Source organism: Pyxicephalus adspersus, chromosome 1 (genome assembly GCF_032062135.1).
Source record: "Pyxicephalus adspersus chromosome 1, UCB_Pads_2.0, whole genome shotgun sequence".
In the NCBI taxonomy this organism is placed as follows: Eukaryota; Metazoa; Chordata; class Amphibia; order Anura; family Pyxicephalidae; genus Pyxicephalus; species Pyxicephalus adspersus.
The window spans coordinates 138,194,486-138,209,248 of NC_092858.1; the positions used below are offsets into that span (position 1 = coordinate 138,194,486).

At 39.4% G+C, this 14,763-nt stretch overlaps 1 protein-coding gene across 1 annotated transcript in view; it reads right to left on the reverse strand.

The window, feature by feature from the left end:
* The window catches only part of TSPOAP1 (TSPO associated protein 1), a gene marked incomplete in the record, with an annotated part of 80,026 nt that extends 65,549 nt beyond the window's left edge, over nucleotides 1–14,477 (reverse strand). Inside the window, 2 exon segments of the mRNA XM_072415641.1 lie at nucleotides 8,914–9,414; nucleotides 13,093–14,477. Of these exon segments, the coding sequence (XP_072271742.1) occupies nucleotides 8,914–9,414; nucleotides 13,093–14,250 (1,659 nt within the window).
* Nucleotides 14,478–14,763: the final 286 nt, after the last annotated feature.

A 14,763-nucleotide genomic window follows, 5' to 3' on the forward strand; every position in this document is an offset into this window, starting at 1 on the left:
TCCCCAATGCGAATTCGAGGTTGCCCTTCTAGGGGATTAATGCTACATATTTATTGGTTGTGCCCGATCGCCAGAGACTTCTGATCTGATCTCCCAGACCTCGAAACGGGAGGTTCGTTGCTCCCCAGAAGCAGCATTATTCAACAAAGTAGACTTAACCTTGCTCAAATCAGCACTGAAACTCACCAAGATGATTTTATTGGCAGGAAGGATTGCCCTAGCTAAAGCTTAGAAAACAGCCATGATACCTCTAGAACCCGTTTTCTCCAAACGGAATTGGATCACGATTAATAATAAGTTAACTCATACACTAAAGGATTCGCTGGCCAATTTGAAGATATTTGGGAGCATATTTCAACGTAAATAAAGGTGTTGACTGTTATAATGGACCTTACTTACATGCTGTTATTTAGTTCTCTTGCTATGGTCTCAGTTTACTTTGTCACATGTTATTTTTCTTCTGTTTAAAATTCAATAAAAATATTGAAATACAAAAGGATTTCATAGAAACAAAAGCCTATGAATACAGACAGTACCGTAACTAATTCTGTAATATAATATGTAATACATATTACTATGACGAACAGCATGTGTCATCAGTTATACACCACTTTTATTTTATTTTTTGTTTCTCAAGTGATGTTGGTGGCTATAACAGTTTCCATAATTTTCTTTGGTAGAAGTGGCAAGAATTCAATTCCCCCCCAGTTGTTGGTAGCAAGTGTGAATAAATAGTAATGGCAACGGACCTGAAAACATGCTCCCCTCAGACAAGATGTCAGTCTGCCCAACAAGAACCGTTGGGTTCTGGAATGCTCTGGAACAGTGACCCCCAACCTTTTTTCATATGGTGGCTGCTTTTGAAATGGAGATAAAAAACTCACAGGGCCACTATACAAACAAATAATAAAGATGTATGTTTAAAACTAACATAATTTTGACTTAAAATTACATTTAAATGTTTCTAGTTACCGTAACATACAAGAAAAATGGCAAATCAAGAATTTCTGCACTCACCATTTGATGCTCATTTTATAAATGAAAGATACAAAACTAAAGTTGTTATACAGTGCTGGCCGGTCATATTTTGCTTTCCTTCCTTTACCAAAGAGCAGAAACTATACCATACAATGCATCCTGTCAGATATGGGAGCTGCTAACCTTTTTTTGTACCCCATAATCTCTGCAATGAAAACTTCCAGAGAAATGCAATTCCCTACATCTCCCTGTTCCTAAGAAATTAGGGCTCACAGAAGATAAGTGGACAGATATGTGTGACAGGGTAGCAAGGTATGACCGGTATAGTTTTCATATCCTGCGATGGTGCCGTAGTGATCACATTTTTGGGGGAGTTAGCCAAAAGAGAAATTGGGGTTAGCTGTTAGGGGATAGCTGTGTGTGGCAGAGTAGCATGAAAGGATGGGTATAACATTTTAATATGGAAGGGGGAAGAAAAAAGGTCTCCTACTGACTTCCACAAACAATATAATAGGGGTTCAGAGAAGGTAAGTAGCCAGCAATGTATACCAAGCACCTGCTCAGTTCCTTGCACCGCAGTGTTTGCAGATTTGACTCCAGGCAGCAGTAAGCAGTACCTTAGCGTCTACCCCTTAGCCAGGGTTCTATGACAAGAGGAAGAGGTAACCGCAGCGCAACCTCACCGCCAACCTAAACACAGGCTTGAATTTTGTGAGTGAGCAAGCATATATTTGGGGCACCAACCCACAGAGCAAAATGGCAGTACCTTAATGTTCATTGCCATGAGAGTGGCTGTCAGGGGGTTGCTAACATGCAAGCTCAGTTTATGGACCCTGGGCTTGAAAAAGCCCCCCTTAATGTAAAAATATCCCCGATTGTTAGGATTTTATGTTTGTGACCTGGCAACTTTGTTATGTTTGGGGGGCTGAAATTTGGATTCGTATCAGCTCTCAGGGTCCCCTGTGTACCCTAAAAAATGTCATATTCCTATAACAATCACTGTAGGAGATATGAGATTTCATGCATGTGGATAATGACAGCTGCATGAACACAGACACAGCTCTCATGCTGCTGGGATTATCTCACAGTACAAGGTGGACGAGGAGCAGCCACAGCAGATTGCTGACATCATTACTACATGCCCACTCAGGGAGCTCACACTGAGCATGCTCAGGAAGCTCCCTTTCCTGGTAGCAGGAACTCATAAAGAATCATGTGCGCGCCCCATCCCCGGCAAGATAGCGAGCAGAGAGGGAATGAGGAGAGGGCCGGATCTGGCACCTTCGTGGTCCGGGTGTGGCATGTGGGCCGTAGGTTGGGCACCCTTGCTCTAGAAAGTTACTGGAAATTACAGAACCTCAGAAAGCTATATGTGATCATGATAAAGAGATTTGTATAACAGGCACTAGATTGTTATGTGAAAACCACAGACTGTGGATTGTGACTGTACGTTTTGGTGCAAACCTTAACTGGTCTGTGGAGCTGTAGAATGACAGGGCCTATTATCAGAATTTAGAGGAATGCAGGAAAAGAAAAAAAAAGGTTGCTTTGCCGACATCCAGTGGTAGTTAACAGGCTGTGTTGGCAAAACTTCTGACTAGTATATTTTCAGAATCACTGGAACAAGGAAGCAAGTCAAGCCAGAGTAATGATCTGCATATTTCATAATATTATTTGCTATGCTGTTCTTAGCGGCCCTTGGCATGAAATCTTATATTTGACAACATTGTGTGAAGGAGGAGATCATTACCTTATTTGTCATGCACAGAGAGACAAGACAGGACCACTTGGGGGTGCAATGGCTTGCACGGAGCTGGTGTGAGCCCTGAGAAGGGCCAAGGTGCAGAGTCTAAGCAGTAACCAGGTTTTCTCCAGAGCCTCCGATTGTGAGGATGTTGTGCCGCTGGGTACTGCCAGGTTGCGGTCCTTGGGCACCCCAAGGTGGGCAAAACAGTACCAAATCACAACACAGAAGCATAGTCAAGGAATGCCGGGGTCGAGGCCGGCAGCAAGCAAGAGAGGTCAGGTCACACGCCAGGGGTCAATTGCCAGGAATCCAGGAGACAGACACCAGTGACAGAGAGGCCACTGGGGGCACAGGGAACACAGGAGACACTGGAAGCAACAGGGGGCACAGGTGATGCAGGGATATCCACAGACAGGAACACTGGAACAGCACAGGGAAGTTGGCTGGGAACCAACAGACTGGACAACGAGAGGTTAACACAGGAGCTGGACACCGGCAACACTGGATTAGGCAACAGGTGTACAGGAACTAGCTCACAGGACCAGGAGCTCGGCACTAGCGAGGACTTGTTGCACAAACACAGAATGCAGTCTGTAAGCTAGCTAAATAGCCAGGGATGGTCAAGTGACTATTTTCTGATTGGCCAGCAGATTGGACAGAGTTGATAAAGCTTGGAAAAAAGAGGCAAGCCCAGCTCAGAACTGCCCTAATGAATATTAAAAAAAATATATATATATATATATATATATATATATATATATATATATATATATATATACAGAGCATATGATCTACAAAATGACAGACAAGTCTCCAGCCAGTCATAAAAGATAAATGTCATTTACAAGCATTACTGGGGGAGAGGCAGTAATTTAGGCTTAGTAATACGCGGCTATGAGATCAAATAAGACACACCTAAACTAAGGTCAAAACAATATAGCATAAATTTGTCTAGGTTAGAAAATACTTGTAAAGATAACTTATGCTTAGGAGAAAGAGGTTGTGTTTTATGAATGGTATAAAAGAATATTTTAACATTTCATCATTACAAAAATAAAATATAGAGTTAGAGCAACTTAAAAGAATGGTTGTATCCTGATCATGGACTAGTGACTGCCTTCTTCTTTATTGTCAGCGAATAGTTGCATTATCATGTCACAACGCTGTGCCCACTGGGAAGAATGGCAGCCATGCACGCTATCTCAAAGTCTAATGATCGATCACAAGCGCTTCACACTGGATACAGAACTGCATACATTTCTAATACTCCTAAGAATTGTTAACATTTCCTTGTCAGAGCCAGGATTTACTACCGTCACATTATGGTAAAGCGTACCTAAACCCAGAAATTTCATTTTACATAAAAAGGTAGACAACCCTTTATGTTAAGTAAAAATTCTATTTGTTTGTATTTTTTTTTAAAGTGCAACCCAGGAGGAGAGGCGAAGATAGTGGTGCGCCGCCTCGGACACGGATAGCGGGACAACGCGGGACCTGATGGAAGACACCTCCGGACCGATCTACTGCTCTGTGGGATTGAAGGTAAGTGAAATTTTTTTCTTATTTGGCCATTTTTCAGTTTACTTCCTCTTTACTTTCCTCATCAAGCCCTTAACACATTTTGTGTACATGTTTAATTAATAATGGCTGACAGTGCACTGATTTTACATGGGGAGTTACAATGGCTGACAACTCTGGGGGTGATCAGGGGATTGTAATTTTTAATGTTTAATCTTACAGCTCAGCCTTAACGGTCTTTTTGCATGCTTGATTTGGTGCCTGTCAATAAAGCAATGTAGTCCAAATTTCCATGGACACTGCAACATCCTGTTCTCTGTAAAGTCAGTTATTTAGGGACACAGCCTCAGATAGTTACATTGTTTGGTTAATAAAAAATAAAAAAAAGTCAACCAAAAGATAAATAAAACACATCTAGCTAAAAAAAACTTCTTGTGGAAAACACTGAATCTCTTCAGAATGCTTAGAGACACACAGGTGAATGGGGGCTTAATAGTTTTACTTCTTTGTTTAAAATATGTAAATACTTTAGTATATCTGATCTAGGCACAGGTTCATGTTAAAGAGCAAGTAAAAACAAGAATATTTATCCACGTCTTATGGTTTCCTATAAATTGAAAAAATCATAGCAAATCTTGTTTAACACATATCAGGAAGCCTTTTTGCATAAAAAATCTAAAGCAAAAAGGAATGCAAAATTTACTAAAATCCTTTGTCCTTGGTCAGCCAGCAGCAGGTTCAGTTCTACTTCAAAGCTCTAAAACTGACTGACTGTGCAGTGGAGGAGGGGAGAGGTATATATTAAGACTGGCTGAACAGAACTGCAGGTGCCTTGGCTGGAAAAAGTTATACCACCGTTTAATGTAATCTAATAAGCATCTTGTTTATCACTGTTCTAAAACAAACAACACAGAAATTATTGGTGGAAAAACAAAATAGGGGGGTCTAGCAGGGCTCTAGCATTTTTTTTATCCCCTACTTGCAGCTTCATCAGCTATGCAACTGAATTGTGTAGTATTTCAATCACAAGGGAGCACAACTGTCCAAGTGCAACAAATTCATTACTGCCAGACAAGCAAGGTAACAGCAGACGGCTAACAAATAATGCATTTTCCACAGAACGTAGCAGGGAAAGTTTAGACAATTTTGTTAATTACCAAAAAAAAAAAAAAACAAATCACAATTACATATGAATTCCGATCATTCCCAAAAGCACTTTAAATTTAGCTCAGGTTCCTCCTATTTTTATTGATCGCTGCTGTGATGTTTTTGCGCCTTGACTGGAGCCCACCTGAGGTAAATTACTTGGACATGATTTGGAAAGGCTCACACCTCTCTATAGAAGGCCTCATAGCCGACAATGCATAGCAGAGCAACAAACAAGCCACGAGATCAAAAGGAACTGGCTGCAAAGAGACAGGGTTGTTAAAACGCACAGATCTGGTGAAGGTCAAAAAACAAAATCTGCTAAACTGAAAGTTTCCAAGACCACAATGGCCTCCATAATTCTCAAATGGAGAAAATTTGGCACAACCAGGACTCTCCCTAGAGCAGGTCGCCTGGCTAAACTGAGCAATCAAGGGCCTTCGTGAGAGAAGGAGATTAAGAACCTGATGGTCACTTTGACAGAGCTCCAGGGATACTGTGTGTTACTAAGTTACAGAATGACAACCATAACTGCAGCCCTCTGCCGATCTGAGCTGTATGGCAGAGTGTCTGGACAGAAGAGTTTCCTCAGTGGAAAACACATGAAGGCCCACGTGGAGTTTGCAAACAAGAACCTGGAGGAATCTTAGACTGTGAGGAACAAGATTCTCTGCTCTGATGAAGTGAAGATTGTACTGTTTGGCCTCAATTCTAAATGTTGTCTGGAGGAAACCAGACACTGCTCATCACCTGCCCAATAACATCCCAACAGTGAGGCATGGTGGTAGCAGCAGCATCATTCTGTGGGGGTGTTTTACAGAAGCAGGGACTGGGAGACTGGTCAGGATTGAGAGAAAACTGAATTGAGCAAAGTAAAAAGATATCCTCATTTAAAACTTGTTTCACAGTGCTCAGGATCTTGGGCTCAAGGCCCACCTTCCAACATGGTATTACCCAAAACACACAGATAAGACAACACAAGTGTGGATAAGGGACAACTCTATGAATGTGTTGTGAGTGACCCAGCCAGATCCCTGACTTCAACCCTGTCAAAACATCTCTGGAGAGACCTGAAAATGGCTGTGCACTAAGGGTACCCATCCAACCTGACTGAGCTTGAGAGGATTTGCAAGGAAGAATGGCAGAAAATGTCCCAATCCAAATGTGCAAAGCTTGTTGCATCACCCAAAAAAGACTCAAGGCTGAAATTGCGACCAAAGGTGTTTCAAAACTAAAAAGGGTCTGAATACCTATGTAAATAAGACATTTCAGTTTTTTCATTTTAATAAATTTACAAAATTGTCTAAAATTCTGTTTTCACTTTGTCATTAGGGGGTATTGGGTGTAGAATAATGAAGAAAAAAAAATAGAATAAAAAAAAATTTTGATTGTAGAATCAAGGTACAATGTAACAAAATGGGTTTGAATACTTTCTGAAGCTACTTTACATGTAATAACACATAAAGGAAAAACAAATACAACTTTACTGGCAGAAAAAATAATGACGGTGCAGGCAGCTCAAGGTGCCAGACTGATTTTATCTTTATAAGCTAGCCATACACTTTGCAGTATTTTTGGCCAATTAGACAAAAACACTGACCAAAATATAATTTAAAAAAACTAATTTCATATTGTATTTATCATGGATAGTTAGGCAAATTGTTGGTATAAATTTGATGTACTTTTTTTTTTTTTAAATCACATCAGTTAATGAACAAGTGGACACTTGTAGTTAATCACAAGAACAATTTAAATTGTTATACTTATGACAGATAACATTGAAATAAAATTGCATAGTGTATGCCTAGCTTTAAAATAATCCTTCTAACAGGTCTAACAATCTTATGTCTATGGCATTGGAATGGTAGACATGCCTGCAATCAGCACTTCAGTGGTCACTGAACACTCAAAGCAGTCTTCTAGCAAAGCATATTTATTATTAAACAGGATTTATATAGTACCAACATCTTATGCAGTGCTGTACATTAAATAGGCATGTACTTATGTTTTTGCTTACAGGACTGACAGATTGCCTAAAGCAACAGTTTGTGTATGGAAAATAGGTATTTCGGGCCTTGGCATTGCAATCTCAATAGAAATACTTTAAAGGAATCCAGCAGAGCAACAATCAGATTGTATACATCAGGTACCATACCGAGTCACATCCCACTTATATAAAATTAACCACCTCTACACTGAAGTATTTTAGCATAAAAAGATAAGCCTGTACTAATATTATGTAGGCAAGAATTACAATTTCTATTAAAGAATATAAATTTTTTATAAAGATAAACTCCTACAGCCTATTGGTGGACAACAAGTCGCATGATGACAAGACAGGTGACACAGAAGAAGCAGAGAATCTACTGAACCCTCTCTCTCCTTTTTGGTGCTGTTAATTTAAGCAAAAAAGCTTGCACATAGTAATCCTGTGATACACAATAGCATACATATTGACATGACTGTCAGGAGGTTAGTTTAATGTCACATTTGATCATGCATTCTACAGAAGAAAAAAAAAAAAAGGTCTCATGGCTGAGTGCTTTAACAGCTGCAGTGATCATGTCATCATACATAACATTCATTATCATGAAGTAAGGAATAATATTTGAGGCTGGGCGACAGTACCAAAAGAAGAGAAATGGCTTATTGTAGGTTACACACATTACTCCAGATCATAAATATGAATAAAGCATATTCAATAAACAAATCCTACTACAAGCATTTTCTGCACTATAGCACTCATCAGATCAGAAGATGTAAGAACTTGCTGCTGCAAATAAAAATATACAGGCTGTTACTATAAAAACAAATTCTGGTCCTATGACATGGCAAATTGTTAGAATGCCAACACGTGACCATAAAATGACATGGATTGCAGACTACAGATACAGGGGGGGAAGGTAGCTACATTTCGATTTCTTGAATAAATCAAAAACAGCATAACAATCCAAAAGGACATTTTGTATGCGTATACAACATAGGTAGCTATAAATTGGGTATAATGGGGAAATTGCAGGTTTTTCAAGGAGACACAGTTATTCAAAATTCTCTGCAGACCAACATTGGTTATACCAACATATAAAATCTCTGCTATGCAAAAATAGTCTCGTATTAACCTGGGTCTAAGCCAGGTTAGAAAAGCCTGCAAGTGTAGGACACACACACACTAAAATACATACATGAGATTATAGATTATGTATACATATACACATACACATATATACACGTATACACAGTACACACACACACACACACACACACATATATATATATATATATATACACACACACATACATATACACACACAAAATACGAGGCAATGATTGCTTACCATCTTACTGGGAATATAAAAGAAATTGTTCCCATAACAGCACATGAACAGCTGTCCAGAAGAGCAGAGAGCTCTCCATGGTACTGATACTAACTGGCACAAGCCTCCTGTCTAAGCCAAAATTTAAAGCTGGAAAATAATGGAAGACACAAGTTTTTAGAGTATTATAAAAAAGCAAGCTGTTCCTACCGTGCAATGTGTATTACACTTTTCTTCATTCTTACACACAGTGTGTACAGAGTTTATCAAAGAGTCACTGCCACTTGGCCTAATCCCATTTTCTAGAGGGCAGACTGGCATTTCCTGCTCAGCTGTTGGCGTGGAAACAGATGTAAAACCCTGAAGCTTAGTTCTAGGCAAACTGGTGACAGGAACATCCAAGCTTGCAGAAATAGCAGACACATTTCCTATTTGCTGGTCAACCAAGGCAACATTCTTATAGATGTCAACTGGGGTGATAGTGGGCTTCATCTGCGGATCTTTATTAGGAAGTATCTCTTCTTTTAATGCTACATCAGAATGCTCCACATCCATTAGCTGTTCCACTGGAAGAGCATTGTCTTTTACCAGCACCTCAGGATGCTCCACATCCATGAGTGATTCCGATGGTACCTCACAAGATGAGAACATCACAAGCGGAACCACGCGGTTAGACAATTCCTTAGCAGCAGTGGCGTCACACTCCTGGCTCTGGATGGCACCAGCCAATAACGGATTGTGCATGAAACTGCACCTTGCTACAGCTTCTAAAACCCATGACTCCTCTGAAGTCTCACTGGCAGTCTGTGTTATACTGTGCTGTCCATCAGCGCTCATGCACAGCATCATTCAGATGGACTCTCATTGATAGTCTCCAAGAAAAAAAAAAAAAAAAAAAAAAAACCAGATGTGCAATCAGGATTCCTTGGAAAACTGGATTCCCAATTTTACTAAAGTGGGTAAATGCCACATATTCATGAGATGAATGGTTTCCCAGAAGTCAGCTTTGCTTGGACAGAAGATATAGATATAGCCATTCCATATTCTTGAAAAAGAAGGGAGACATGCAGAATCTTGCATGGATGGTTTATGCTTGTAAATTCTCCAGGATGATTATTTTCTTTATTTCATAGGCATCATCTTGATTAGCTCCTCTCCAGGGCCTGCTGTTGGTCACAAGCAATCGGAGGGAGCTCTGCTTAAAGTTAACTGCATCCTACCTCTGCTGGCTATTGAAGTCATCAATATTAATAGAGGAGTTAAACCTACCAGATTTGTATTGCAAGAACTAGGCAACCAATGATAGGAGAGACAGATGGTTGCCATGGAAACTGTGCTAGAATGGAGTGTTTGCTGCCTAATGATGAAAGGTTAGGGTGCTGCTACACAGACATGTCTTAAATAAACCCAACAAGCTTTGTCCCCAGACAAGAATGACAGTAAACAATCATGTAAGGAAAAGATCATCTGTTTATAATCCACCCACCATTCATTTAAAAAAAAAAAAAACAGCATGTTCACCCGAACAGCATGTAAAACAGGCTTTTAGGAAACCGTATCAAAAAAGAAACCCCGGATAGATTAATATATTCACAAAAATCATTTTGGCTCAAGCAGTTTCATTTTCAGATAGCTTTCATCTGCCTTCTCACAGCGAATGAAATGTTACACAGATGTACGTGATGCATGCTTTATATAAAACATTTTCACTGTTTCAGTACACATACATGGTATAATTGGGTATATATATATATATATATATATATATATATATATATATATATATATATATATATATATATCCCTTTCTTTCGTTGATTCATTTTACGATCATGAACATTACAGGAATCACCAGGCTCCTAAAGAATAAATGAGGTAAGTTGAAGGTCTTTTTTAAGGTTTCATCATTTCAAAAAGCTTAACAACTACAATATACACAGTAAACATAGCTGTCAAGGTGAATAAAGCAGGACAAGTCTGCTTACACTGGTAACTTTTATATAATGAGTAAAACCTATTTTAGTTGAACAAAATTACACAGATGTGTCTCAATTGTATAGTCTAGCTGGTCCCCTGCAGATTAGCATGGGGGAGGGACAATTTAACGAATGTGTTGCAATTTTCCTTTTTCTTTTGAGACAGGAAGGATTACTTATAGGTTATGCGTGGCTGTCAGCATTCTGCATGGTATATTTCTCCTCACTTCCTGTCCCAGAGACAGAACAGGAAATTACAGGTTTCCTCCCTGTGAGAGGTCACTGTCATCTGTCACCACCTGAGGAGTTAACATCACCTCTGACAACTGACATCATTATCTACTATTTTCCACTTTCGAATCACCACACTAAGAACACACACACACACACACACCAAAAAATGCTCCCTGCTGCTTTCTCTCTTAAGGCCAGGGTTGGCAAACTTTTTGGACTACTAGGCCATTTCAGGAGGTCAAGAAGGCACACTAGGCCAGAAGAAACAAGGTGTCCAAGGAAAGGTTTTTTCCAACCGTGACTGAAAACGAGCAGCCTCAGTCTTCCGCGGTGTAGTCTCTGTACAGGTGCGCGTGCTTGGCATCGAAATGCCCCTTGAAATTCGACCGCTTGAAAGTGCTGTTGTTGTGGTTGCACACTAAACACAGGGCTTTGTTGCCGTGTTGGATGAAGAGTATTTTGTCCGTCCATTCAGGGTTGAAGACACCACGTTTGAGGTCAACCTTCCGGAGACTGGTAGCTGCGCATTGCTTCTGCTCTTTAGGCATAGTATTTGGGATTATGGTGCGGAAACTCGATGATATCGCGGGAACTCGCAATAATGCCACAATTCAATAAGGCCGGATCCAACAATAAATAACTAGGAGGGCGTTAGGCCGGAATGCAATACTGGCTAGGCCCTATTTGGCCCAAAGGCCGGAGTTTGCCTACCTCTGCTTTAGGCAAAGACTAGTCTTGTATCCAACAATTTAGACTGTCCTCTAGGCTGCTGGGGATTCATATTGTTCATGGCTAATGATCTATCCAACATATAGCGTATAACTGTGTACAGATATCAGGTAAAATATACAAATAATCCAAATAAATAATTTTACAAATCTTGTTTTAAGTGTTTTTCTATTTTAAAATTACTTTATTGATACAAGTGAATTATACTTGTGCTAAAACGAATCTCGGGCAACAATACTTCTAATTTATTATTGCAAGTGCTTGTATTCGTTCCCTTCCTTGGCCTTTTTGTGCCAGGAAAAGGCTATTCCTCGATAGTCATAGTCATAAATTATTGCCTCCAATACAGTTTGCCAGACTGAGGCTGCTCGTTTTCAGTCACGGTTGGAAAAAACCTTTCCATGGACACCTTGTTTCTTCTGGCCTAGTGTTCCTTCTTGACCTCCTGAAATAGCCTAGTAGCCCAAAAAGTTTGCCGATCCCTGATGTAACCTATGGCTATTCCAGTCCACAATAAACACAGTGAGGACAATACTTAGAAGTATCTCAACTTAAGGTTTAGTGGGGCCCTTAGTGACGTCTAGTTACGTACACACGTTCAATGGTTCTGGACCGATAAACCGATCAACATAATCTCCTAACACTAATAAGTATCTTGCATAGATAATGACACTCAACCTTGAAGTGCATATGTCCAGCCTATAGGCGTTCAACTACTTACATATTCCTAAAAAGCAGTAATAGCTTTTAAACAAGCCCATACTCCTTGCCTAGCTGCTTTCATTGTGAAGTTATCCATTTCTAATGATTCAGTATGAACACAATAAATACATTTGAAACACTGCTTGTTGTTTACAGTAGAAGGCTGGTGGAGTGTCAAGTGAAGAAATAAAACCCAAGCTTTCAATGCGTGTGTTGTGTCTGTATTTTTTGGGGATACACACGGTTTTAATTGTCCTTAATTCCTTCACCTTCCATCTGTTATGTCTAATAGCAACACAGAGGTAAAATGCATCTTTTTTTTTTTTTTTATTCAGTTTTATTCATCGTTTTCCCTGTTGAAGATTTTTCCCTCACTTCCTCTCTAGTAAAATGTTCTCCACAAAACAGAAAGGGAAAATATTTTTTTAAAAAAGGATAGCAGCAAATCCTCATCCTGAGGTTCCAACTAAACTCCAATTTATTCCAAACTTAAAATAAAAAAATGTTATAAGTATAAGGTGTTTTCACTGCTTGTTATTTTATATTCTTAAATGCTTTAGGTTTTCATTAATATTTTTTAAACAGGAGTTATACAGCACCAACATATTACACAGCGCTTGTACATTAAATAGGGGTTGCAAATGAAAGACAAATACAGGCAGTGACACAGGAGGGGAGGACCCTGCCCCGAAAGATTATTATCTATCTTCCAAATCTTCATATATAATTTAAAAAATGTTAATCTTACCTCACAATTCTGGGAAATACTGACATCTTGAGAAGATGCACCATGCGTTTGGTTGAAATCCGACATATCGGCTGATCTTGCACTGCTGATACTTGCAATCAAATCTGAAGAATTAGGCGGGGAATCCTCAGTGCTTGGGGAGTTCTGAATAAATTTTTCATGAAGAGAAGACCAAATTGTACAATCATTTTTAGTCTCCAACAGGGCAAAAGTAATTTCAGAAGAATGGTTTCCAGGGGAATCTCTATTAATGGGTACATGCCTTTCAATTTCTGGGCTCTCTTTCCATGACTTTTCAGTAGAATTAAGCGGGGAATCAACCCGTGGAAATGCGCTTTCCAGTGATCTTGTCCTTGACAAAGTGCATTGACCATAACGACGGCGAAAACCTGCATTTTCCAGAGATCTTTGACGTAAGGAAGTTTCGTCCAGTGACCACTGTCTGACTGTACAGCTGCCAAGAGAATGGCGCCCAAATTTAATTTCTCGGCAGCCAAACGGCTTAGTTGTATCTTTTAAAATGGCAGATGCAATGCTATCAGAACGGTCCAGAATATACTTGATGAAAAGGCTCCTTTCCAACTCTAGTTCCATTTTAAGATGTCTTATTCGTGCAGCCTGTTCACCATCATGTTCCCATTTAAGCTTGGATAGGACATCCTGAACTTTGCAATGGCATTCACTACTAAGTGGAGAATTTGGTTCACTTTTCTTGTTAACGCTACTCTTTCCTTTATTGCCCTTCTTCAGTAATTCATCAATCAACTGCTTCTGTAATTCCCTAGCTTGTCTTACTGCAGAATCTCGCTCTTTTTCTAGAAATGTTTGTATCTCTCTTAATTCCTCGTCTTTCCATCTCATCAGCTGTTTTATTTCCAGTTCCCTTTCACGAAACAATGAATCTTTTAGCTGCTGTAGCTCACGGTTTTTTTGCTGGTCCCACCTTGATGTCAAATCATCCAGTAACTTGTTCTTTTCTTTTTCACACACCTCTTTAAACTGCTTTAGATCTAATTTGTACTTTTTCCTGTCTTCCTGTGCTTTTAATTTTTCATTTTCCAACTCTCTCTTTATCAATTCAAGATCTCGCTTGTATTCCTCCAGCAGACATGCACTTTTAGGCGAAAAACAAGAATTATTATTGTTTTCATTTAACATGATTAAGAAATATCGAGATGGGTCAAGCAGCACAGGTTGGAATATAGCTAAAATAACTTGTATAGCTAAAAGTAATCATGCAGGGCTTGGAGTTAGAAGCAGAATCTGAAAAAAAAAAAGAAAATAGGAAATAAGCTCCCCTTCACTTGTATGAAGCAACATACAGTATTAAAAGAGTTTTTCCCCTCAGTAAATAGGGACATAAGACAAAATGTTAAAAGCTGAAGTCCATATAAACACTAAGAATTTGCACTTAAAGGGAAACCGTCAATTTGCCTTTCAAGGCAATGAAACAGTGTATCTGCAAAAGACCCCTGACCCAGATATACCCTATAATAGTTTCCCAATCTTATTCTTCCTCCTGTACAGTGGGCAACCATATCCAGAACTACACACTGTCTGCATACACACTGTCACTTTGTGTTGAGTGTTCTGCTTTCATTCATTTAAAAAAAAAAAAAAAAATACAACAAATGCAGCCACAACATGTAAGGGCTGGAAATCTGCAATTGG